The sequence below is a fragment of the Eschrichtius robustus genome, chromosome 1, assembly GCF_028021215.1.
Source record: "Eschrichtius robustus isolate mEscRob2 chromosome 1, mEscRob2.pri, whole genome shotgun sequence".
NCBI lineage: Eukaryota > Metazoa > Chordata > Mammalia > Artiodactyla > Eschrichtiidae > Eschrichtius > Eschrichtius robustus.
In genome coordinates this window covers 180,680,355-180,708,077 of record NC_090824.1, presented here as the reverse complement: position 1 = coordinate 180,708,077, position 27,723 = coordinate 180,680,355, and the positions used below count along the sequence as shown (strand labels likewise).

Genomic DNA, 27,723 nt, shown 5'->3' with positions numbered 1-27,723 from the left:
TACAGTATACCATTTGAAGCATGCTTACCTTACAGTGTTTTTTCTTTTCCTTAACTGTCATTTCAATGGCTGTACAGAGCCTAACTTGTCTGTTTACAATCTTTAAGTTTGAATTTCAATGGACTGTAAAAAAGGTAAAATTCTCAAAACTTCTAAGAGAGCTCACAAATTCTTTACTGTTTGAAAACCAAGTTTACCAATTTGACAAGATAAAAGACAAGTTAGGACTTAGCTACTGAGACTTTATTTTGACCACAGTTATGTAATAAGTACATACTCCCCATGAGAAATACAGAAGCCCACCCTCTACAGGGCATGACAGCTGTCCACAAACCATCAGCCAACCAGACAGTGTTATCATGGACTTCTAATTAAATGACCTGTCCAAGGTCACACAGGCAGCTCTGAAACAACGATAATTCTCCAAACCCCTGTTCACACCAATGTCCATCAGACTAGAGGGTGATTCATTTATATCTGGTGAAAATCAAACTCGTGCTTCTCTAACTGGACAAAGGAATTACAGAGAAACCTAAATGAGAAATGGTTTCTATAACTAAAGGAATAAAAGATGGTAAAAAGCATGCATGCCTATGCGGAGAATGAGAAATCAGAAACTGACAGCATCTCATTGACTGTAACAGTAGATAAAAAAACTGAATACTAATTGCATGCTCTTCTAGAATGTTCAATACATATGAATCTCTAAAGTATGTATAAAAATAACACTTTAACATTTCAACCTTGCTCATGCGTGCACGCACACACACACAACTCAGTTTGACAAAATAATACTTACCTCTACTATGTGCCATGCGCACTGATACTCTCTACTCTTTTTTAAAATTTTAGTCAAGACCCACTATTTAGATTCCAAAACTCACTAGTGAAAAAACACTGACCATGTGAATGAAACAAGAATAATTAAGGTGAGAAATACCTTACATAACAGCATGCAAACAGTTTCCAAAATCTCTAGGTGGAAACACACTGATCTAATCACATCTCTTTAGCAAATCTACACATTTTCAATGTTAGCAAAGCCTTAAAAAGACGCAATGGGTCACTACCCACCTATGATCAAACGTGAAAAATTTCTCTATACATTAACACTAGAAGGATTAACCACAAGACAAATATTTGTGCACCAGAATTTATGTAAACAACTTAGTATATACCCACTTCACTTGTTTCGTTCCAGGAATTTAACTATTCCTTGATTTCTGGTACTGAAAAAAAATTAAAATAGCTTAACTCCAATTTTTATCAATTCAAATCCATAACTGACTTCATAAGAAGTCAATACTTTCACTAACTAACCCAGAACTGGTCAGCTGAGGTTCCTTAAGAATATAAATACGCCCTTACTAAAATACTAGAAAAATTTTACTGATGCATAATGTTCTAAGAGCTAGATGCCAATTTTGAGTGTCTTTTAGAAAGCAGGGTTATGCTAACTATGGGTCATAAAGCAAATGCTGTAAAGAAACAAAATAAGGCAAAAGTTGGTGTATCAGTATCCTCACGCCAAAGAACTGAAAGATACTAAAACCAGTTTTCAGAGGATCTTCTTTCCCATCCACTGCAACTCTTCTTCCTCTAATTCCTCGGGGTTATAAATTTGCCAGTCAAGGTGTTTTTTATTTTTTTATAATTTTCTTACTTTTTCTTTTTGGCCACACTACGCAGCCTGTGAAACTTCCCTGACCAGGGATCAAACCCGTGTGCCCTGCAGTGGAAGCACGGAGTCTTAACCACTGGACCACCAGGGAAGTCCCAAGGTGTTTTTTAAATGGAGAAATAATGACAAAGTTATCCTTTAAAGAAGTGTACCTTATACCAAATGGGAACTCACTGGGGCTCAGAAAACTACCTAATAGTCCATTAAAGATTCCTCCCCTGGTTAAAAGATGAAATATTTCCATTTCATTAGAAAAGCCCTGTGATGTGTGTTAGTGATGCCCAATAAATACCTCAACAATCCCATTCTCCGTGTTCTGAATCATACTCACTAAACAATCTTCTTACTATGATTTGTTTCCTATATAAGATTTCCTATAAAAAAAAAAAGATGGTCAAGCATGCCAATCCGAAATGGTCGTATTTCTCAATGTATATATATACTAATAAACTGGTGTTTTAGTTTTATTTTAAACTATTTTTCTGACTTTGATCCTTTTGACCATTAAAAAAATTTTTTTCCTAAATTAATCCTAATTTCGTAGAGTGAACAAGAGGCATCTCAAGATAACCAGGACTCTAGACGTTCAGTGTTTAACTTAAGCAAGCTTCTTTTCAAAATCCAGTAAATTAAAAAAAAAAAAAAAAAAAAAAAAAATCCAGTAAATAACTATTATATAACTTAAGTACAGTCCATTCCTGGGTAACTTCTCTAAAGGATTTTTAAGGACTACATTAGAGAAATATCTTCCAAACTTTACACATTTTAAGATACTTAGTAGAGGGAATATCATGTTGGCCTTTAAAAATTCCATTCCAAAATATCCATTTAAAAAATCCATAGGATATATATATGTGTGTTTATACGGTATTTCACTTACTGTAAGATACTATTATTTGTAATGCTGTTATGTGTGCCATTAAGAAAGAAAAAAATAATTCAATTAAACTATGACACAATAACCTATTACAAAGAATTTTTTATTTTCTGCTTATAAAAAAGTTTAGACTTAGACATAGATGTTTATCATCTAACTTGCTCTTTCTGTGCCTCTGTTTATACACAATAACTCTTCATTTCAATAACAAATCACAGCAGACTGTTGGAAGACATTTTAAACAGCAGTTAAACTCAACAACATGTTATATCAACAATGCATATAACCAAGTGATATAAGGACGATATAAACAGCTTTGACCAAGTTGACGTACACATGCAGGCAATGCCTACCATCACGACTGCCACCTGGCTGACTGCACGTGTGACCGCATCAACTCTAAGAAAACATCCTGATTTCAGAGACATCAAAATGTGAAAAATGTGCATCTTAGAATCAGTGAAATACAGTTGATTGATCCATAATTCTTTATTAGACATCTACAGGGCTATTACAATAAATTTTAATTTTTAACATCAACACAACTTATACATGTCACTTCGATAAAGTAAGAAAATGAGTATGTCAACCACCTAAAGAATTGTTTCAAAAGAAAAAAAGGAACAAACTTTTTTGTTATCCATATGAAAAATTGGATTTCTTACCTGAATGATGATAAGGAGACAGATTCCAGCACCCATTTCAGCGGGATCCCCATACATGCCCGTCATGACATACACAATGGCTTGCCCAATGGTAATGATCATACCAAATACTGACAAAAATTGGGGGAAAAGGAGTACATGCTTATAACCAAAGACAAAAAAGACTAGAAAAACATCTTTGCCACAAAATTCTCAAATTTGGAAAAGGCTCTTTATTAATTGTATTGATGCTCACGTTTCTGGGCTCCATTGAATAGGGCTCTATCTTTGGGTGTATCTCCAACTTCAATGATTTTGGCTCCAGCTAACAACTGCATAATCAAACCAGATGTTACAATTGGGGAGATACCCAATTCCATTAACGTTCCTGTAAAGGAAGGGGAAAAAAGTAAATAATCTTTACGATATCCAATGCAGATTAATTTAGAAGAGTCCCAGTCCTTAATTATGTCTATAAAATACATGTTAAGTTAACAAGCAAATTTTCATTTCCTAAACATTAACTGCTAAAAAAACCCTCTCATTTATTAACACAACCTCACAACAATGCATTGAATCAAAATTACTATAAATACTACCAAAATGTAAATTTCTGTGAATTCTAAACTTAACTTGTTAAAGAAATCCTTTGAAAGAAATTGTCCAAGATTTCTGTCCAAATCACTATTTTTAAAATTTACACTAAACATTTTAACACAGGATTTTAAAAGCTCAAAAATTAAATAACAAGTTAATAAAAAGATGATATTTAAGAATATCTGTGACTCTCCTAATTCAAAATATAAAATTATATATAAAGTCATCAAAATCAATGTTGTAGAATATTGAGTGGCATGAAAAATGTTAATGACATAGTGGATAGGAAAAATATTCAAAAATAGCGTGTACAGTTTGATTTCATTTAATATTTAAGTGGAAAATCATTTCCTGTTATTGTAGTCTGGTTATCAAGATGTTTCTATTGTTAATGAACTTATCTATGAAGCAGACTCACAGACATAGAGAACAGACTTGTGGTTGCCAAGGGGGAGGGGGTTGGGAAAGGGACGGATTGGGAGTTTGGGATTAGCAGATGCAAACTATTATATAGAGAATGGATAAACAACAAGGTCCTACTGTATAGCACAGGGAACTATATTCAATATCCTGTCATAAACCATAATGGAAACGAATATGAAAAAGAATGTATATATGTATAACTGAATCACTTTCCTGTACAGCGGAAATTAACACAACATTGTAAATCAACTATACTTGAATAAAATAAATTTTAAAAAAAGATGGCATCTTAAATGGATTCTTCATGTTTTCTCAGATACTTCCTCAATGGTAAAAGATAAAAATATGTCTTATCGTTAAAGATAGTAGGCAGGTAGGTAGATTTCTTTTTATATCAAATCACCAAAATTTAAAACTGTCAAATGGATCTAGTCCAAAAATTAATCCAGTCAAGCTTTAATGAACATTTCATTTAGGAAATATGGCACTTCCACTCAGTAGGGAAAAGAAGGATAAATGGACCTTGGCAAATAACTGGCCATTTATAGAAAATTAAGCCTAGATTCCTTATCTCATGACTTACATTAAAATAAAGGCCACAGATTTAGAAAATATAACCATAAAAGACAAAATACAAAAGTACCAGAAGTGAGTATGTTTATAATCTTGGAAAAAAAAAGCCTTTCTAAGCCTTTCTATAACAAAATACATAAGGCCACAGGCAAAAAGATGGACGACAACAACTATGAAACCTCCACGTGGCAAAAGACAGGGTAATAGTTAAAAGAAAAATGTTCGAACACAAGTAACAAAGAGCTCGTATGTCTAAAGGGCAAAGAATTCTTACAAATGAATTTTAAAATGAACAAACAGCAGGGAAATAAGTCAGAGAAAGACAAATACTATATGATATCACTTATAAGTGCAATCTAAAAAATACAACAAACTAGTGAATATAACAAGAAAAGAAGCGGGCTCACGGATACAGAGAACAAACTAGAGGTTACCAGTGGGGGTGGGCGGGGGCAATACAGGGTGGGGAGTGGGAGGTTAAAACTAATGGGTATAAGACAGCCTCAAGGGTGTGTTGTACAACACAGGGAATATAGCCCCCCCCCAAAAAAATAGAAAAATAAAAAAGATAAATGGCATGGCCACTCCCAATAATGCTCTTTTCTCAGGAAAATACCAACAACATAGGAGGAAACCCCAGCACCCAAATCTGTACTATGTAACCCTGAAACTGTAACCAAAGCTGGCTGGGTCTGGTGGAAATCCTGGTAATTTGTAATTCTGAACTGAGAACTGAAGAACCCAGGAGTTGCTGAAGCTAGATCACAAAGACAAGGTTCCCTGTCCCTGCTGCTGAGGTCTGAAAGCTGGTTCTCTCTCCACAAGGCTTAGTTGTTCTACCTCCTCTTTGGGTTCCAAAAAATGACTAGTATCCTTCCAGTAAATTCCATTTTTGTGTTTAAACCAGTCAGTAATTTCCTATGACTTATAACAAGTCCACTCATAGAAGAAATACAAATATTCAATAAAAATATAAGATGATGTTCAAGCTCACCAACACATAAAGAAAAACAAATTAAATAACAGATACCAATTTTTACCTGTCTAACACAAAGACTAAAGGACAAATATTATCCACTGTTGGAAGAGAAATGGTCATTCTCATACACCATAGCAGAATGTGTAAAATAATTCAAAGCTTTTGGAAGACAATTTAACAGTATCTATCAAAAATTTAAGTGTACATTCCTTGTAAACAAACAGTTAAACTTCTAGAAATTCATTCTATTAAAAACTTACAGAAGAATGTGATAGTAGTCATGGTAGCATTGATTATAATGATATAAAATTGGGAAAAAAACTACATGTATGACAGCAGATCCTACAGGCCTTAGGGTCATACCTAAAACACACTGCTTACTGTCTACAAGCCTCATAATCTGGCTCTTGGATTCATCTGCAGCATCATGTCCTACCACGTTTCCCCTTCCCTTTTTTCTTCCAATCACACCATCCTCCTCATTGTTCTTGGAACACATTAAGCATACTCGCACCTCAGGGCCTTTGCACTTGCTATTCCCTAGAAGGTTCCTCCCCCAGATCTTCACACGGCCTTCTCTCATGTCCTGCAGGTCTCTGCTCAAATGTCCCTTCCCCCTCCCAAGATACAGTTCATGTAGAGTCTACCTCCCCAAATAGAGTAACATAAACTCCACAACAACAGCATCACTGTCTTGATCACTGCTCTAATCTCAGCACCTAGCACAAAGCTCCACTCATAGGAAGAACTCAATAAATACCTGAATGAATGATTAAAGAAATCATGGCACATCCATATAATGGAATAGTATATGGCCATTTAATGAAATAGGTCATCCAAGATATTAAGTAAACACACCAAGTAGCAGAATAGTTATATAGTAGATCTTATTTTTCAGTTTTTAAAAAAAGTATATAAATTCATATATATGAATATATATTCAGATAAAAGGTCTAGATGGTTATTCACCAATCTGTTTTCTTCCCAGGAGTTACCCCTGAGAAGCGAGACCTTCATTTTCAGCTTTATACAAATCTGAAATGTTGGTGCATTTTTTTATAACAAACAAATGTTACTTTTTTGATGTAGGAAAAAACCCACCCCAAAAGCCCCTCCTGATCCAGGCCCTCCCTATCTCTCAGCCTCACTGACCAGCATCCCCCACCCGAATCCCCGGCCTGCACCCCGTGTCTTCATGCATGTGTGCTGTGACTCAGGCTTCCCTCTCCCGACAGTCCACAGGCTGAATTCCAACCCAAATGCTCTCCCAGCATCATCTCCTCCCTGGCACTGCAGATCAGTCTTTCAGTCCCATGAGAAACTCAAGAATACACTTCAGAGAGTCCAGGAAATCTCCTGAGATTTTATGAAAAATCTGCACGTGTGAATGTACGTGCATTTTTCTAGGGAGAGTACAGATAAATTTAATTAGATTCTCAAAGGAAACACGACCCACAAAAGGATGGAGAACCAAAGCTCTAGACAATGCTAATCACTCCATTCTGTCGTAACTCTATACTCTGTACATACTTCTATTATTACAATAAATACACAGTTTTGTAATTATCTTCATGTTTGTCTCTTCTCCTAGGCAATGAGTTTCTTTTACCATATACTGCCCCTCCCCATAGACATCAAAAAATAGTTGTTTCCACATTTTCACATCTATTTGATGTCAGTACTAACATGGAAGCAAAAGAAAAGCAGCATATACCTCTGTTGGATGCAAGAATAACTCTCATCCAGTAGAAAGGATCTGCAGAATCTGATGACATGATTCCAAATAGTGGTATCTATAAGATTACATAAAATATTTTATTAAAATGTATTATATAAATTAAGTTTGAATTTAATTTATAATGCATTCACTTAATATTTGCAATAGTTAAAAAAAAACCACTACTTCTCATGTTCAATAACAAAACAAGCATACCTTAAAAGTAAAGTTCTTTAATGAAAGTAAAAACAATGGGAATCATTACCTACAACATTTCACTAGTAAATATTCCTATCAGTATGGAGATTTGTTGCACAACAATGTGAATATATGTAACACTACTGAACTGCACACTTAAAAATGGTTAAGTTGATAAATTTTATGTTTTTGCAATGAAAGAAAATGCTCCTATCAGTACAGGATATATCTACCACATCACAGAATAATCTTGGAAAGCTATGGGTACTAGTGACAGCCACGGCCATACTCCAAATGTAAGACTGAAGATGAGATATACAGTAGAATACTACGCAGCCATTAAAAATTACACTATGAAGCTTGTAACAGTATGAGGATGTGCTTATGTTGTAATATTAAGTATAAAACAATGGCTCTCAAACTGGGGCAACTTTGCCCCCCCAGGGGACATCTGGCAATATAGGAAGACACTTTTGGTTGTCCCAACTTGAGGGGGGTGCTACTGGCATTAGTGGGTAGAGGTCAGAGATGCTGAACATCCTACAATGTATAGGACAGTCCCCCACTGCAAAGAATTATCCAGCCTAAACTTCAGTGCCATTGTTGAGAAAACCTAGTATAAAAAGAATGGTATGAAATTGTATAAATAAAGTAAAAGATCAACATTGTAAAAATATGCATAGAAGAAAAAACTAGGTGTAAATATTTTTTAAAATCTTGAACAGTGATTATTCACAGGTGATGGGATTATTGTTGATTTTTTTCTTCTTTATTCTTTTCAGCATTTATCATATTTTCTATAATGAACACATAATACTTTTTAATCATAAAAAAAAAAACCTTAACTTCAGAATGCTTCCTATTATACGACCCATGTTTAGAACACAGCACTTGGCCATAACCCCTCCCTCACCATGTGGGAGAAAAATACACTTCCAATTTCAAAAACCTTCCCTATATGAAGTTGATTTAAAAAAAAAAAAAAAGTTCCAAAAGATGTTGCCAGCAATCTTAAACAGGTCATCTGGTCAACCTAAACCTCTTTGGACATCTGAATATATTAGCTGGGTTAGCAAAAGAAAGAAGCACAATATTTTGTGTGCACCCTATAGATGCAAACACTCTTCAGCTAATGTGAGAGATGGGGAGAAAGGAAGTTATTGAATAAAAACCAATCAACACTACAGGACAGTCCATATCACAATATTCCCTAAGTGGGGGAGAGACCAATCAATCAAATTACTTTCCTTAATTGAGTCTTGTAGAGATAGCCATTACCTCCATGATTAGATGCTTTGCAGGGTAACAAACAAGAAAGTCAGCCAACCATCCCTAAGTAATGGTATTCCCTCCGTTCCCATAGTCAACAGGATTAAACTCAGTGTCTAACTTTACTCCTCTTAGTAAATTCCATAGTTACAGGACCACGTCCAACAAGCGCAGCAACAGGAGCTATTTTCTAGGACTCTCAAAGTTGCAGAGGTTCAGGCTTTGCCCTATATTACATAAAATAATCAGTTTCAACTTCACAAAATACAGTATACACTTCAGAGAAACAAGCATTTCATGCTTGAATGGAAACCCTGAACCAATCAGATGGACAAATAGAAAATTAGTAGTAGGGATCTCCAAAGGCAGTGGGCACTGAAACCAAGCAAGATATTTCTGGGCTAAAATGGCAAGCCGTGATCAAGTTACAGAATTTCCCTCCCCAATACATAAGAAAACACATTTTTCAAAACATGTAAAATAGTAAAAGAATTTAAAAATCTAAAGGAAAAAAATCTATAAAGCAGCCAAACAAGAAAGAGAATCATAAACTTGATGGTCATGGGCGGGGAGAAAACAACAGACAATTGAGGAATAGGGACTCAGCATGAAACTGCTCCAACCATCACAAAGGGAAGGCCACAGAATCCCCAGAATCCCCACAACACTCCAAATCTGGAGAAGAGCGGGCTGCACAGATACCCTAATCTTTCCTGCCTCCTTTGGCAGCTGAGAGGAAATGGATGAGAGAAGCCAGGAACGGGGCTTTCCCTGGTGCAATTGACAATTACAGGGCTACACTGAATCAGGAACTGGGGAGCGATCTGAGGTCAGCAATGGAATAAAGCCCTCCTCAGTCAGGTGGTGAGGACCCTCACAAGACACATAACAAAAGTCTAGCAAGAGAGCAGAGCCCAGGTGGCATTTATGGCACTTCTCTCAGCTGGTCTCACCTCCCACCATTCCCTCAAGCTAAAAAAACACTATGGAGAACACGAGACCCCAAACCCTTCAACTGTGGCTGGGAGGGGAAAACTGTGGCTCTCTCTGTTTGAGATTCAGTGGAAAGAGAATCAAGAAATCACCAGCCCTGGGCCAAACTGCCTAAGCGTGAGAAAGACAAAAAGGTACAGCTTGACAACCATGTAAACACATTACAGAAAAAAAAATAATGAAGTAACATAAAATGCATAAATTAATTTATGGCATGAAACAGTCATGAGAAATGTCACACTTTAAGAAATGTAACTCAAGTTATGTTTTCTTCTTCTTGGGTTTTCTTGGGTTCCAGCTGCAAAGCTGCAAATATTTACTATCTGGCCCTTTACAGAATAAATGTTTGCAGACCCTTGGATTAGAAGATTCAATATTGTTAAGATGGTAATGCTCTCTAAATTGACCTATATATACAAAGCAATAAAAATCATAATGCCAGGAGGCTTTCTTAAAGAAAATGACAAGCTGATTCTAAAATTCAGATGGAAATATGAGTGACCTAGAATAGACAAAATCATTTTGAAAAGAACAAAGTTGGATGACTTTTACAACCTAATTACAGGACTCAGTTTAAAGCTACATTAATCAAAAGAGTTATGGTTTACCATAACGATGGAATATCATCAATGGAACAGAACTGAGAGTACAAAAATAGATCCACGCTTATATGGCTAACTGATTTTCAACAAAGATGCCAAAGTAATTCAATGGAGAAACGAGAGCCTTTTCAACAACTGGTTATGCATGTAGAAAAAAATGAACCCTAACCTTACCTCACGTCATACACGAAAATTAACTTGGAATAGATCATAGACCAAAACATACAAGCTAAAACTGTAAAATATTTAGAAGAATACAGGAGAAAATCTTCACAACCTTAAAACAGGCAAACATTTCTTAGATAGGAAACAAAAACCATGAGCAATCAAAGAGAAAGATAAAATGAACTTCATCAAAATTAAAAACTTCTGCTCTTCAAAAGATATTAAGAAAATGAAAAGGCAAGCCATAGACTATGAGAAAATATTCACAATACATATATCTCATGAAGGACTTGTATCCAGAAAATATTTTAAAATGCATATAATTCACCAATCAGACAAAAATGCAATTTTTTTTAATGGGCAAAATATTTGGGGAAAAAACACTTTACAAAAGATAAATACCCAATAAGCATATGAGAAAGCTGCTCAGTATCATTTACCAGGGAAATACAAGTTAAAACCTCACCATGGAGAAAAGAGAACCTTCCTACACTTTGATGGAAATGGAAAACAGGAGGGTCCTTAAAAAACTAAAAATAGAGCTACCATAAAATCCAGCAATCTCACTCCTAGGTATATGACCAGAGAAAACTCTAATTCAAAAAGATACATGCACCCCAATGTTGACAGCAGCATGATTTACAACAGCCAAGACATGGAAGCAACCTAAGTGTCCATCAGCAGGCGAATGGTTTAAGATGTGGGTGGGTGTGTACAATGGAATATTACTCAGCCATAAAAAAGAATGGAATATTGGCATTTGCAGCAACATGAATGGACCTAGACAATATTATACTTAGTGAATTAAGTCAGAGAAAGACAAATATCATTTATACGTGGAATCTAAAAAATAACATAAATGAATCTATAAACAAAAGAGAAACAGACTAACAGACATAGAAAATAAACTTTATGGTTACCAAAGAGAGAGGGGGGAGGGATAAATTAGAAGTATGGGATTAACAGATACAAATTGCTATACATAAAATAGATAAGCAACAAGGATTTACTGTATAGCACAGGAAGCTATATTCAATACCTTATAATAACCTATAATAGAAAATAATCTGAAAAAAAATATATATATATAACTGAATCGCTTTGCTGTACACCTGAAACTAACACAATATTATAAATCAACTATACTTCAATCAAAATAAAAACAAAAAAACCTCATCCATTAGAATGGCTAATATTAAAATGCTGAACAATGCCAAGAATAAACAACGATGCAGAGCAACCAGAACTCCTATACGGCACGGCTGATGGGACCACTTGGAAAAGAGTTAGTTTCTCACAAAGTTGAACATACATTTACCATAAACCTTAGCAATTCTACTCATAGGTATTCACCCAAGAGAAATGAAAACAAATATCCACAGAAAGTCTTGTACGGGAATGTTCATAGCAACTTTGTTATAGCCAAAATCTGGAAACAACCCGAATGTCCAACAACAGGTGACAAGATGAACAAACTGTGATACAATCAACATGGATACAGTCAACACCATGGATGAATCTCAAAAAGCTGATGAAGAAGTTAGACACTGTATCACTCCATTTACATGAAATTCTAGAAAAGACAAATCAAATTATAGAAATAGCAGATCAGTGGTTGCCTGAGGATGGGGTGAGGTGGGAATCGACTAAGAAAGAGTACAAGAAACATTCTGGAGTAACAGAAATGTTCTATACCCGCTGAGGTAGTAGGTATGTAGATGTATACATTTGTCAAAATTCTTTAAAATGTACACTTAAAAATGAGTATATTTGCTGTACATAAATTATACCTTTAAAAAGTTGATTTTTTTTTTTTTGATGGAGGGGAGGGGAATTTCCAAGATGTTAAAACAAGATGGTAGGAATATGGATGATTCTTCTTTTTTTCTACTTGTCTGTAGTTTTCAAAAGTTCACTCTCCCTGACCAAGCAAAAGAATTTTCAACAAAGTATAATAGTAAAATATTTTAATGATCAAATAGTTTCACTTTTCAAAAAAATATATTTGGCTTTTCCCCAGATTATGGACTTTATTTGTTCTACTCCTTCCCCATGTAATTTTTTTAAACTTTCTTATATATATATATTGGTACTTTTCAAACCCTCAAAGAACTTTACTTAAATTATCTAATTTAATCCTCACAATACAATAACCCTGTGACATGGGCAGGTCACATTTTATCCTCATTTTATGAACTTAATCTCTGTAAAATTTTACTAAAAAGCATCATTGAACTTTATCAATTTATACACACAGAATATCCCTAGGAGTCTAGAATTTGGCTTTTGGGGATTTTTTAATTAATACATACTATTTACAACATGATTAAAAGCAAACAAAGTGGAAAAAATTTGCCCTATACGTGTCAAAGATTTAACACTTTTATATATAAAAACCTGTCATAAGTCAATTTCAAAAAAAAAAAAAAAAAAAAATCTCAAGAAAAAAATAGGTAAAGATCATTAACTGAAAAGTTAAGGGGAAAGAAGAAAATACGTTCAAACCCACTAGTAAACCAAAAGAAATACACGGTAGAAGAAGATAACCATTTTCACTATCAACTCAGATTAATGATGAGTTGATTAATGATGATGCTCCTATTTACAAAAGCAACCTAAATGTCCATTGACAGATGAATGGATAAAGAAGACGTGGGGGGTGTGTGTGTGTGTATATTATACACACACACACACACACACATATGAACATATATACTATGGAATATTACCCAGCCATAAAAAAGAATGAAATGATGCCATCTGCAGCGACATGGATGGACACAGAGATTATCATACTAAGTGAAGTAAGTCAGAAAGAGAAAGACAAATACCATATGATATCACTTATATGTGGAATCTAAAATATAACACAAATGAACTTATTTATGGAACAGAAACAGACTCACAGATATAGAGAACAGACCTGTGGTTGCCAAGGGCGGGGGGAGAGGATGGATTGGGAGTTTAGGGTTAGCAGATACAAACTATTATATACATAATGGATAAACAACAAGGTCCTACTGTATAGCACAGGGAACTATATTCAGTATCCTGGAATAAACCATACTGGAAAAGAATATGAAAAAAAAATATGTATATGTATAATGAATCACTTTGCCGTACACCAGAAACTAAGATAACACTGTAAATCAACTACACTTCAATAAAAAATAATTTTTAAAAAATGATGATGCTCAAAATAATTCAGTATATTTACTATTTGAACTAAAATAAGTTTCTCAAATTCTAACCAACCAAGACCTTAGAATAACAGTACAGACGTTTGTTTAATGTTTGGTTACATACCTGACAACATACTAAGAAGATGAAGAGAGTTATAGCAGTCCATAGTACCTTCTCTCTAAACTGGATCTGTGCAAGAAAACAAAGAATGATCAGTCAAAACTAAGAAATAGCAAACATAAAGAAAACTCCGTATTAAAGCTTAACCAGCATTCCCCATCATGACATGCTCCTATTATTTACTCTTAAAATACTCTCGCCCTAGTTAGTAGCAGCTAAAGCAAACAGCTAAACTTCTCAAACATCTTTCTTTACTTTTTTGAGAATTAAGTACAACTTAAATACAGGCTGGCCTCAAGGCATTGTACCACATTAACTGAGACTGAAAAGGACGAAAAGACACAGATCTAATATGCACACATTTCAGTTAACACTGTATTGTGCAAAGCTAGGACTGCCTGTAATATTATTCTGTGAATGTTTCATAGAATATGAAAAGCTAAAGTTTCTTGGGATGCCTTACATGTAACTGGAACAACTATTTTTATAACCTCAAAGCAATAAAAAAAGAAATATACGTCTAAATAAAACAGTGAGTTTAACAGAAGTCTTACTTAGCTCTTTTTAGCCCCTATTCTGGTTAGTTCCATGCAAAATTGAACATACAGTAAAAGAGGAATGTCTGGGAACTGACCAGTTTGGGATTAACAATATTTCTGGAATTGAAATGCCTCAGTTCCAAAAGCGTACAATGATGGAAGAACAATTAGATGTGGTCAATATCTTCCGAATGCGTTTCTGTGATTTTTTTCTTTGCATTGAACGAATCAAGAAATGGGAGGTATATACCTGCACAGTTGCAATCCATTTATGTGAAACAGTTGTACTCATCAAAACTGACCCAACAGACTGGGTCATTCCTAGTGCGGTAGACCACAATGGACAGGAGAATACTATATCTTATAACACACAGACCAAAGAAACACTTGGTTTGGAAACGTTACAACTTAAAGAACAGTCATTTTTGAAACCATGAGATAAACTAGATTTAAAAGGTCTACACTAGTTTTATTCACTTTGTGCCTCTTGCAAGGAGAAGGAACAGGTAATATTTTTCCAATTACAACCAGAAAAAGGTTGGGGAAAATAAATCAATTTAGATAGTTTAACAGAATAAGTCATTTAGCTACCCTCTATATTACTAAAATATTATACTTACTTTCCTTTCAGGTTTCTGAATTTCTGGTAGAACTGCACAGAAAGGTTTGATAACTTCTAAAAATTTAACTGTTAAAAAATAAAAAAAGAATAAATGTCCCTATTACAAAGTTTTTAAAAAGAGGTGTATCTTTTCACAGAATCAAATACAAATGTTTTCTTTTAATGGCAATCCATCCCACCCACACCCCCCAAAATGAATTAATCATAATGCTCTCCATTTCAAATACATAAGGGAAGAGAAATAATTCACGGGACAAAGGGGCCCAAAAGGTTTAAGGGCTGGTCAGCAGAAGCAAAGTAATACAAATATCCTTGTACCACAATTTTGCTTCCTCATGCTTGAATCCCACCCCTTCTACATATACAGAAAAGGAATAATTCAGTGAGCACCACTACATCAAAAAGAGCAAATGCAGTCTACTCACAAGACCATGCATTACAGAAGGAAATAGGACATATCAGAGAAGGAAAGTACAACAGGAAATGGGCTGTAACTGCAGGACTGACTTAATTTGGGACTGAAAAATGCTGAAATGCATAAATGAGAAAGATCACAGAACAACCTTCTATAGGTAGGTTTTCAAAGTACTGTATACAATCTCTACTTCATTTCACTAAGTCGTTATTCATTGCTTGGTCGCTCTCCCACAAAAGGATCTCAAAGTACTTGTGTATGTACAATCATCAGCCCAGAGAATGACAACTACATTTCATTAGAAAGTACTGTTTTCCCAGACAACTCGTAATATTGAAAAGATAAACCAAGGTTCTTTAAGGATAGGCACTCTCTTCTGGCACGGCTTAAGTCAAAGTCCTGCCAAAGAACTGAAGGATGAAGATGATAATCTCTCAGTCTCTGCCAGCGTCTATAATGTACAGAAACACAAAAAGCCACAACTAGGTGTTAGTTGTGATCATCTTCCCTTACGAACACTGGATTCTGTATATATGAACATCAGGATATTATTTTTAAACTGACATGGGTAATTACACTTCAGCAGTTAGCCAAAAGTTGACCACACTGTATTTTTTTTCTTTTTTTTTAAATTTATTTTATTGAAGTATAGTTGATCTGACTATACTATCTTTTTATGAAACCTCTCAAAATGATGGCAGCCACTGATGTTTGACAGAATTCAGAAATTCTCATGGGCAGATGTTTGTTACCCAAGTACCATTTCAGACGATCTGGAAAGCAAATCTGAATTATGAAAGTGTTCATCTCTAATGTAAAACCAATGTCAATCACATCGGGAAACTTCCTAGAATCCCTTTATCCCTTCTCCTTCCCACTTCCACCCAAGCTACCCTCCCTGATCTCTTGGCTTACGATCATCTGTGTTGGAGTATTCATGTAAAAAGCAATACTTTTTTGTCTGCCACTTGTCTATTCTTGTGCTGCAGAATTTAACCCATTATACTGCTAATTCAAGACCAAGGGTCTTCTCTACTTCCTTTCCAGCTTCCCCCAAATGTCCACTAGTTAGCTAGCTGGCCAGTGGGTGCACAGCTTGGGTTTGCGGGAATCCATTCATACAACAGTCACCCCAACAGCTATGTAAGTATATCTGTGAAAGTTCCTGGTGTTGAGGGTTTGGGAGAGGGCCCTCAAAAGATCCCCATTATGCAAGGCCTTGTCCCTAAGGCTTATACAACCTGAGACACGCTGAGTTTTCAGTACACGCTACAGAATGACTGAAATGAAAATTTTAAGGAAAACTTTATGCCACCAATCGCCTCCTTTCCTCCCCGAAACTACACGCCATGCATCACTTTTTAAAAAATGAAACAAGTCAGGGACCTTCATTCATCACAACTAACATGCTAAGGAACGGTGATTTGAGACTAAAAATATGAGTTTCCTAAGCTCCTGAAAAATTAAAAGTGGTCCTGGTTCCCTAACTCCCCGCCCCCAAAACCAATGGCCTCTCCGCGCCGTGCGCCGCTCCTCGCCACCCACCGAGATGCGCAGACCCCGGACCGCCGGGTCCCGGCCCCGCAGCCGGCCCGGGCGAGGCCTCGCACGGCTGGAGGAGCCTCCGCGGAGTCCCCCGGCTCGCGCCCTCCTCAGCGGCCCGGCGCACCCCGCGCCTCCCCGGCCCGCGGGCTAAGCGACCCCGGGCGGTCGCCTGCCCCACCGCCCGCGGCCCGTCGGCACCCGCGCCCCCGGCGAGGGCCTCGCCGCCGCTACTCACTGCCCATGGCGGCGGCTAGAGCGGCCCAGCGGCGCCCTGCGACCTCGGCGCGGCCTTCGCTCGGGTCGCGCTGATCGGGCCTCAGCCCCCGTTCCCGACGCGCTCCGGCCCGCCCCGCGCAGGCTCCGCCCCGGTCCACGTGACCCGCGCGCCCACCCCGCCAGGCCCTGCCAGGCCCCGCCCCCCGACAACAGCTTGGCCGTTGGCCGCCGGCGCAGCTGACGTCCGCCGCGTTGCCATGGCCACCGCCGGCTCTCCCGTGGGCGTCCTCCCGTGGGTGCCGGGAGCTGGGAGCCTCTGTGAGGCCAGGGCCGCCAGGGTCTTTCCGCTCTGAGTACCTCTCCGAGCTCAGTGTCCAACAAGGGCCGTCTCCTCGACCGCGGCTCCCGGGCGCCCCGCGGGGCAGTTCAGGACCCAGCCAGAGCGGCCACCCCAGCAGCGCGGTCCGGGGTTCGATCTCCAGGACTGGGGCTGAGAACGCCCCCAGAGCCGGCGTGACCCAAACAACCTTTTTATTTTGCTTCCATCTTATTGGAACCACTAGGAAGTTTTCAGAAATTTGTGACTCTTTGTCTATAGTTAATAGCTTCTGAACTCTCCACTATCTAGTACTTTTTTTTTTTTTTGGCCTCGCGGAGCAGCTGGCGGCATCTTAGTTCCCCCACCAGGGATTGAACCCGCGCCCTCGGCAGTGAAAGCGGGGAGTCCTAACCACTGGACCGCGGGGGAATTCCCTCCACTGTCTACCACTCACGCTCCTTTAGCTTCTCCGAAATACATCAGGATTTTGTCCCTCTGGACTAGTCTCTTTTGTCTCCTCTTGGACGGCGTAGTGTAAGGGAACGCATGCAGTCTTAGGAATCTAATGGCCGTACATTAGATTCCTAATTCCTAATGTATTAGGCCGTACATTTTAGTCCCTCCTACTTCTTAATGGTTTTGGGCAATTAATTTTTCTGAGCTACGTCAGGAAAATAAGGATAATGATAGCCACCGCCTACAGGTGTGAAAACTAAATGAACGAAGAGATTGACACATGGAAGGCCCTCAAATTTATTTTCCTTACTCAAATTTTAAACCCCTGCAATATAACTTCTGCTCTAACAACTGCTGAAACAAGCTATTTCAAAGGACACTTAATGACTTATAATCACCAAATCCAATGATCTGTTCTAATGCTTAGATGTATGTCTAAAAAAGAAGCAAAGTACACACACACACACACACACACACAGCCTCCCCTTGACCACACTCTAGCCAGGCTCCTCTGAGCCCTTTCTCCACTAGGCCTTACCTTACCTTTATAGGCCTTTCTCCACTAGGCCTATAAAGAGGTGGAACAAGCACCACACAGTTCCACCCTATGCTGTCCATAGCCCCCTTAAAATATCTGCCTGGGAAAGCTCAAGGCCGCCAAAAGAATTTACCGTTTCTTCCAGCCAACACTTGAAGGCAGAATCTCTGGCTCCCAGCCTCTGTGGAAGGATAGGAGCTTAACTTCCATTAGCACCAGTTAACAAACCTGGATGGGTTTCACATGGACCAAACCTTCCAGCTTTTTTCACTTAATTTTTCACTTTCCTGACTCTACTGAGCCTCCACTCACCGCCCTCTTCCTATCCTCTCACTCTCCTCTTAAAAGGCCAGTCACTTTTGTCCAAATCGAAGTTGGGTTTAATTCACACTGGATTCTTTCCCTAATACAATACATAGTATATTACTGAATAAAATCTGTCCTTAGCACTTTAGTGTCCAGCTGTGTTTGTCTTTAAACAAAGTTATGTACATACACATACACGCACATACATATATATATATGGCATATATATATGGCAATTTAGGCTGGGCTTGCATGAGTCTCTGCTCCACTTGGGGTCATCTGCAACAGGTCCAAGGCTGGGGACTTGAATTATCAGAAGGTGCTCTCACTCACAAGTCTGGCATTTGATGCTGGCTGTCAGCTAAGACCTCAGCAGAAGCTGTCAGCTGCAACATCTCCACGTGGCTTCTCCATGTGGCCTGGGCTTCCCCACAACATGGCAGCTGGTTACCAAGGCATGTCCTTGGAAGTGACCCAGCATCACTTTCAGTGCATTGCATTTATAGAGGCAGCCACAAAGTCTTGCTCAACTTCAAGAGGGAAGGGAAATAGACTCCACCTCCAGGTGGGGATGTGGTAAGATTCTGGAAGAGCTTGTGGGACACAAAATACGGCTCTGGCCTTTTGGAAAATGCAGTCTGCCATAATCATCACTGCACATCCTGTGACTTCATTCTTCTCTCATTCTACTTTGTTTTAGTCATTTTCATACTTGCCTAATCTCCCCTAGTACACCATAAACTTCTGGATAGCAGGGAGGGTCTTATTTAATTTTTGTATCATTTTCAGTTACCTGCAAGTGTTTGACTTAAATACAGTTTTGACACTAGATTGTGAACTAATTTTGTGAATCCTTTCTTTTTTTTTTTAATAAATTTATTTATTTATTTTTGGCTGCTTTGGGTTTTCCTTGCTGCGCCCAGGCTTTCTCTAGTTGTGGCGAGCGGGGGCTACTCTTTGTTGTGGTGCGCGGGCTTCTCATTTCGGTGGCTTCTCTTGTTGTGGAGCACAGGCTCTAGGCACACGGGCTTCAGTAGTTGTGGCACGCAGGCTCAGTAGTTGTGGCTCGCGGGCTCTAGAGCGCAGGCTCAGTAGTTGTGGCGCACGGGCTTAGTTGCTCCGCGGCATGTGGGATCTTCCCTGACCAGGGCTTGAACCTGTGTCCCCTGCATTGGCAGGTGTACTCCCAACCACTGCGCCACCAGGGAAGTCCCTGTGAATCCTTTCAATGAAGATGAACTAAATTGAAAATCTAATTGACAGAAGGAGAAGAGTGGCCTGTACCTCTCTCTCTTTTTTTTTTTTCTTTAACTTTTATTTGCATTTATTATTTGCAGCATTTATTCCCGGGCCATAAGTTTTTGTTTCTTCAGTTTCTTCTGGGATATATTTTTCTTCTGGGCAACCTCCTCTTCTGGTTTAGGAACAATCTGTTCTTTTTCAGTAAGGATCATCTCAATGTGGCAGGGAGAGCTCATGTATGGTTGATCCAACCATGAGCTCTGTAAGTCCTGCACCACATCGTTGGGGCTTTGTTCGCCTGGATTTGCTCGATGACCAGAGAATCTACATCTAAGCCCTTAAGTTCAGCTTTACTCTCTGCATTTTTGAGCATGTGCAGTAAAAATTCAGCACTCTTTTTGGGCCACCGACCCTGGGTCCAGCCCCACTCTTTGGCCTGGGCACACCTACCAACTCCACCATTGTAACAACAGAATGGCACACATTGCTTCTTTAAAGTGGCATCCTTCAGATACTTGGTGGCTTTTCGGATATGCATACCCTTAATGGCCTGGGCAGTTTCACGAACGTTCTTAAAGTGAACATGAAGTTTTGAACCTCTTGACTTGCATGATTTTGTGGGGTTTTCTGGGTCAAGTGAATAGTGAACCATTTTTAGAGGTCACCTCAGGCCCCTTACCAGAAAAGTTCTCTCTTTACTACCTGTCTCTGGGACAGCTCTCTGGTTCAAGGAAAAGCCTGGGAACAAGCTGGGAATATACCCTAGATAACTTTTGTGAATTCCCTTTCCAAGATTCTTCAGTCTTTCTGCTACTACTTGCCACTCAAGACTTTTCCTTGCATAACCACAAGACGCCACCTAATCTACATCTATCAGGAATATCACTCTATCATGACCTTCCACCTTGTTTTAAGCACATTCAGCAAGACTCTCTCTCTGCACGTAAAATACTTTGTCTTCTCAGATTATTAGTCCATCGAGGACAGTGGGCAACCCATTTTCTCTAAATTTCATGTGTTTCTAATGTCCAGAACAATGCCATATATGCAACACGTGTTCAATAAACTATTTATTGAGGAAATACCATTCTACTCCTACAGGATCATTTCTTATCTTTGTTCCATTATAGCTGGTTCTTCATATGAGTCAGAGAAGACACAGGGAAACAACACTAAAGTAGTATACCTTTATTAAAAGTTTGCTAAAATTAACTGATTTTGCAACTGGCCGTGTGGAACTAACAGTCTGCTTTAGATTGTGCTTTATCAGATTTAAATACAAACATGACAGTGAATTACTACTTCCATAGAATAATTTAGGAATTGTCTACTTGTGTAATCGTGTGTTACAAATATTGAGGATTTAAACATTTTGTCCAAATTTTCCAAAAATTTAATAGTTTTATCCTGAATCCTCTGAGAAGCTGAAAAATGTAAACCAAATATCCAAGTACATCTAAGAGAAATTAGGTAAAGCTTTTGGAACCTCAACACCCAAGTCTTGATTCTTTCTTTCTTTCCTTCTTTCTTTAAATCTAAGTATAGTTGATTTACAATGTTTCAGGTGTACAGCAAAGTGATTCAATATCATATATACATACATATATATATTCTTTTTCAGATTCGTTTCCATTATGGTTTATTATAGGATATTGAATACAGTTCCCTGTGCTATAGAGCAGGACCTTGTTGTTTATCTATTTTATATATAGTAGTGTATATCCATTAATCCCAAGCTCCTAATTTATCTCTCCCCCACCCCCTTTCCCCTTTGGTAACCATAAATTTGTTTTCCAGGTCTGTGAGTCTGTTTCTGTTTTGTAAATAAGTTCATTTGTATCATATTTTAATTCCACATATAAGTGATATCGTATGGTATTTGTCTTTCTCTGGCCAAAAGTCTTGATTCTTAATCTATGACTTCCTTCCTTTGTAACCCTTAATTGCTAAAACCATATTTCTTCAATTTTGCAAAAGTGATACTATTTCTATTGCCAGCCGAGGAATTTTTTTAAATAATAAAACTTCAAAGGTAATACAGTCAGCCCGAAAACGGCTATACTTTAGATAGAATATTTTTGCTTACAGTATGTGTATGGAAAATATAGGAAAACTGAGCAAAATTGTTCTTATAAAAAAGAAAACTTGGGGGACTTCCCCAGCGGTCCAGTGGTTCAGACTCTGTGCTTCTAGCATAGATTTATATTAATGGGATATTAATACCACATTATCAATTTTTAAAATATTTTACTTTATTACTGATATAATATATTTATCCCGTTCTTTATTATGTGAGTATTTGATTTGGAATTCTTCAAATGGCCTCTTCCTGCAAGGTAATTCAAAATGCTGATCCACGTTGCAGTGGTGATTGAGAGTAAGGTTAAGATACAGAAGACATTTCACGGCTCAAGTTGGAGATGTAACAGGAAACAGACTCGTGAGGTGTAAAGTTAGAAATCTGGAGAGATCTCAACTAAAAAAAAATCTGGTTTTCCATCTCATTTTGTGCTCAGACTTTTGAAATGTTTTAACTCAAGAAACAGAGAGATCTGAAAAACAAATGACACTGTGCTTTTATTTTCTTTCTAGTTCAATATACAACACTGATAACCGTTCTCATTAAACAGACCTTTGTAATTTTACTGGTTGACATGCGTGGCACTAAGTTACATGATTTATAAGGCTTGCACTAAGTTACATGATTTATAAGGCTTGGCGAAGGAAGAAAGCATTCACGTGTATAGGAATAAAAGGGATGTGGATATTACAGAAACGGTAAATCAGTACACTAATGTACACGTTTAAGATGTGAATCACAAATCTACTGCTGTGGCCAGAACAACCTATACATTGATTCTGAAAGACATTAAAAGTTGCCAGTAAAAGTGGAGAGGGTGTTACAGGGCCCCAGTACTTCCCCCATTTCTGAGAAAAACAGTGTCCCAGCATGAGAATGGTACATGGTAGTGCTCTGCAGCACCAAGCCATGTAAATGTACACAGTTTGCTGATATTTAGTTATACTTCCAGTTATAAGCTTAATTTCAGAATAAGGGAGTGGGTTGGTGACCTCTAGAAATCCAGAAAGTGCCTGATGTTGGGAAGTTCCCGCTATCAAAGTTAAAGTGATCCTTAAGTATCACAAATTAACATCATATGACAGCAGGGATTTTTAGAGGCAAGGCTGATGATCAACCAGGGGCTGAAATCCCCATATCAGACACCCAGAGTTAATTAAAAATATTAAGGTATCGCGGCAAGAACAATTTAAGGAAAAAAAAAAAGATACTATGGCAAAGTAGACCACAAATCAATTTCATCGTAACTATAACTCAGCTTAATAATACTGTGCTAAAGGATCATACACCTGGAGGTTTATATTTAATAAGACCTATATTTAAGGATAATGGGTAAAATAGTGATCTTGAAGAACACAAATCAGGAATAATACAGTTTTGCTATAGTGTTTGGTGAAACACTTTTCACAGTGGCTGGAAAGCATACCAGAGATGACATAAATTGAAAATATAGGTAGTCAAGGACTTTGAATAAAAAAGGGAAAATTCATGAAAGTCACATGCGTCAAGAAAATAGGGAGGTAATGTTGAGGTAATCCCTATGCAGCTATAAGTTCAGACTCAAGAACTTTTCCTGGGTATATCCAGTTAACTAGAAAGAGTCGAGTCTGGAAACATCCGGATAAGGACCTAGCTCTACAACCCACACAGGTCTAACAAAATATAACACTATGGTACTTTTAAGGACGAAAGTGACTTGTGGGATTCACGTCTTGATGAACAATTCCTTTGGCTGTTCCATGTATTCTAGATTAACCTCTCCTCTGTCCTCATCAATCCCAACATCTTCGAGGAATACATTCTTTTTGTGGCACCTAATGGAAGGAGGAGAGGGTGGAGGAGGCAAGCCTTTCTTTTTATGGCAGTTTTCTTACAAGGAAGTAGTGTTTCTTCGAAGGGCATCATTGGGTGAAGGTCTTGGCGAGGACTTCTTCATGCTGCTGTAGATGAATGCTGCCGATTCCTACAGCAGGTACCGGCAACGCGGGTCGGCTCACCAGACGGAGCTAGCATTGGAGCAGAAAAGAAATACAATGACATTTGGACTAGATCAGAGCTCTGCTTAGCTCGCCCAGGGACGTGCATGTATTTCTCTGTTAAAGTTGTTTAACTAGAAATCACCTTTTTGGAAAATAATGTGTTACATAAAATAGATTGCAGGGAGATCTATGTCACAACTGAAAACTAAATTCCAGGCATGATAAGGTGAGACATATTCTGGAATCTGTCCTATTCTTAGGACAGATTGGTTGGTTTTAGCTGTAGAGTTGGTTTTAGCTGTAGAGTTTCCTAAATTAGAACTATTTCCAGGTGAAAATGATTTGAGTGCCGTAAACTGGTATCAAGTGACCTGAGTTTTAATCAAAGCAGAATAGAAAGATAAACAGAAGCACAACTGTTCTTCTCCTTGTTTTCCTCTTCCTAAAACATAACAAAGAATTTGGCCTCCGACGACATCTGCCAGCTTTGCAGGTGGGCCTGGAATAAGTGTGACTGTAAAACCAGCCGGCTCATCGCTCTCCTCCCCCGGGGCGTGGATACCGGCCTTTGGGACAAGAATGCTGAGTAGGCTTATGGAAAGGTAGGCGACAGGTAGGTCTTCTACCTTTTCGAGTATAATCATTGTTTTTGTTTTTTTTTTTAACATGATACTAGTAGGTACACATATACAGCTTGCTAAACACTCAGCAGTTTAGTCTGAAACAGGAGCCTAAAACTAGGTTTTATATTTTAGTTTATCTTTAGAAGCTTTGGACTGATAATAGGGGATAAACCTATTTGTTGGCACTCCAATAGGAGAAAAGGGACACACACACAACACTGCAAAAGAGAAAGAGCTGTCACCTTGCAGGCCAGTTGCTTTTCAAACCTTGGAGAAACAAAAAACCAAGGACCCATGTTCTGAGGCTCCTCCTGACTCCAAATAAAATCTATGAAAGAAGAAAGTTCATCTCAGTACCTCACGTAAATATATACAGCATACTACACACACAGACACACTATATATGTATGTGTGTGCACATACATACACATACGTATACTATACATGTTATGTATGTATATATACACATATACACACATAGTTACATATATATACATATACATATATATACATACACACACACATATATCCTCAAGTAAATATATACAGCATACTACACACACAGACACACTATATATGTATGTGTGTGCACATACATACACATACGTATACTATACATGTTATATATGTATATATACACATATACATACATAGTTACATATATATACATATACATATATACACACACACACATATATCCTCAAGTAAATATATTATTACCTTTCCAGTGTAAAGGAAAGGTACATAGTTACATATATACATATACATATATATACATACACACACATACACACACACACATATATCCTCAAGTAAATATATTATTACCTTTCCAGTGTAAAGGAAAGGTACATAGTTACATATATACATATACATATATATACATACACACACACACACACACACACATATATCCTCAAGTAAATATATTATTACCTTTCCAATATGGCACAGTGTTGTCTTTTTTTTTTGAGAAATGCATAGTCATGTGTCCATCACCACAATCATGATACAGAACAATTCTCTAAACCCCAAATAGTCCCTCATCCTGCCCCTTTGTGCTCAGCTCTTCCTCCCACCCCCAACCTCTGGCAACCACTGATCTTTTCTCTATCCCCGAAGTTTTGCCTTTTCCAGAGCATCAGGTAAGTGGAATCACACAGTACACAGCCTTTTGGTTTTGGCTTCTGTGAATTAGCAAAATCCATCAGTGATTCTGCAGATAGCAATAGTTCACTCTCTTTTATTGTTAAGGAGCATGATATTGTAGGGATGCACAATGAGATTGTTTCTTCATTCACCAGTTGAAGGATGTTTTGGTTGCTTCCAGCTTGGGGCAATTATGAATAAAGCCACTATAAATATTCTCATATGGATTTTTCCTTTCTCTTGAGTAAATACCTAGGAGTGGGACTGCTGGGTGGTAAGGAAACTCTGGGTGTAACTGCAAGAGAAACTGACAAAACTGTTTTCCAGAGTGGCTGTACGAGTTTGCATTCCCACCAGCAGTGAATGAGGGTCCCGGTTGCTCTGCATCCTGATCAGTCCTTGATATTGTTTTGTTTTCATTTTAGCCATTCTAATAGGTATGTGGCCATATCTCATTTTGGCTTAATTTGCATTTCCCTATCACTAATCATGTTGATGATCTTCTCATATGGGTATTTGCCATCTGGTTCTTTGGTAAAATGACTGGTCAATTCTTTTGCACCTTTTGAAAAACTGGATTATACGTTTTCTCACTGTTGAGTTTTCAGAGCTTTTTAAACAGTCTGGAGAGTCCTTTGTCAGATATGGTTTTACAGATATTTTCTCCCAGTTTGTGGCTTCTCTTTTTTATATTCTTTGCAGTGCCTTTCGCAGTGCAAAAGTTTTTCATTTTGGTAAAATCTACTTTTTCTTTTCTGGAACGTGCTTTTGGTGTTACGTCTAAGAACTTCTTGCCTAACCCAAGGTCAGGAAGATTTTCATCCACTTCCTTCTAGAAGTTTTATAGTTTTACATTGAGGTCTATGATCAACTTTGAGTTAATTTCTGTATAAGGTGCACATAGATATCTAATCATGCCAGCCCCATCTGTTGAAAAGGCTTATCTTTTACAATTATACCGGATGTATCATAAACGACTGTATAGCACTGATTCCCTCCAAACTCAAGAAATCCGCTGTCTTATACGAAAGCGGGGGCGAGTGAAAGGGACACCCAAAGGGACACCAAAAAAGACATGGAGACATTGGTTTCAGTTGTATTACTTTCATATCTCCAGATTCCATGAGATTCAACTTTCTAATAACTCTCACTGCTCCCGTACCATCTTTTTATTTGAGATAGTTCAAATAGGTTTCAGGTAACTTAAAACCAAAAAAGCCTAATAAGAAGGACCCTTTACCTCTAACATGTTTGTATTTGCTCATCTCTTCCTGCAGCGAATCCAGTGGGAAAGGGCAGAGCTCTTCCATTCGGATGATAGCAAAGTCATGCTTCCTGGCCTCCAAAGATTCTCTTTGTTTCAGCAGGGCATAGAAATGTTTGCCACAGCAGAACACTAAACTCTTAACCCTGTTGGGTAGAAAAGGGACAGTGAGGCGGGGGAGAAATATCTTAAAGTAAGAACTGTGGCAGAAGAAAGGGGGAGACCACAGAGATTTAAATGCTTCACCACTGAAGCAGCGGGGGCGTTGTAGTGGGTTCAGTCATGCTGTGCCCTGGCCAACCTTCTTGAGCAACATATGCCTCCAAAATTCACTCTTCTGTGCATATTCTAACTCCTACCCCGTGAACTTAAAGGACTTATATAAGGATAGAGAAGATTTGGGTCGCTT

At 38.0% G+C, this 27,723-nt stretch overlaps 2 protein-coding genes and 1 pseudogene across 3 annotated transcripts in view; all 3 read right to left on the bottom strand.

Moving 5' to 3' along the window:
• SEC61A2 (SEC61 translocon subunit alpha 2) overlaps nt 1–17,496 on the bottom strand; it is a 34,533-nt gene extending 17,037 nt beyond the window's left edge. The window contains exons 1-6 of one of the 2 annotated variants that reach the window (XM_068560196.1): nt 17,378–17,496; nt 15,181–15,248; nt 14,025–14,090; nt 7,489–7,567; nt 3,459–3,590; nt 3,224–3,333 (exon numbers count right to left, since the gene is read on the bottom strand). In XM_068560196.1, the coding sequence (XP_068416297.1) occupies nt 3,224–3,333; nt 3,459–3,590; nt 7,489–7,567; nt 14,025–14,090; nt 15,181–15,248; nt 17,378–17,384 (462 nt within the window). In that variant the 5' untranslated portion in view covers nt 17,385–17,496. Of the gene's footprint in view, nt 1–3,223; nt 3,334–3,458; nt 3,591–7,488; nt 7,568–14,024; nt 14,091–15,180; nt 15,249–17,142; nt 17,224–17,377 lie in introns of those variants that run through there. The other variant, XM_068560205.1, reaches the window with a different exon arrangement.
• A 2,821-nt stretch (nt 17,497–20,317) lies between these two features.
• LOC137761487 (large ribosomal subunit protein uL22-like) lies at nt 20,318–20,871 on the bottom strand (annotated as a pseudogene).
• Nucleotides 20,872–22,772: 1,901 nt separating this feature from the next.
• DHTKD1 (dehydrogenase E1 and transketolase domain containing 1) overlaps nt 22,773–27,723 on the bottom strand; it is a 51,802-nt gene continuing 46,851 nt past the window's right edge. Inside the window, exons 15-17 of the mRNA XM_068560182.1 lie at nt 27,291–27,460; nt 25,144–25,229; nt 22,773–24,305 (exon numbers count right to left, since the gene is read on the bottom strand). Coding sequence (XP_068416283.1) covers nt 24,201–24,305; nt 25,144–25,229; nt 27,291–27,460 — 361 coding nt within the window. The 3' untranslated portion in view covers nt 22,773–24,200. The remainder of the gene's footprint in view (nt 24,306–25,143; nt 25,230–27,290; nt 27,461–27,723) is intronic.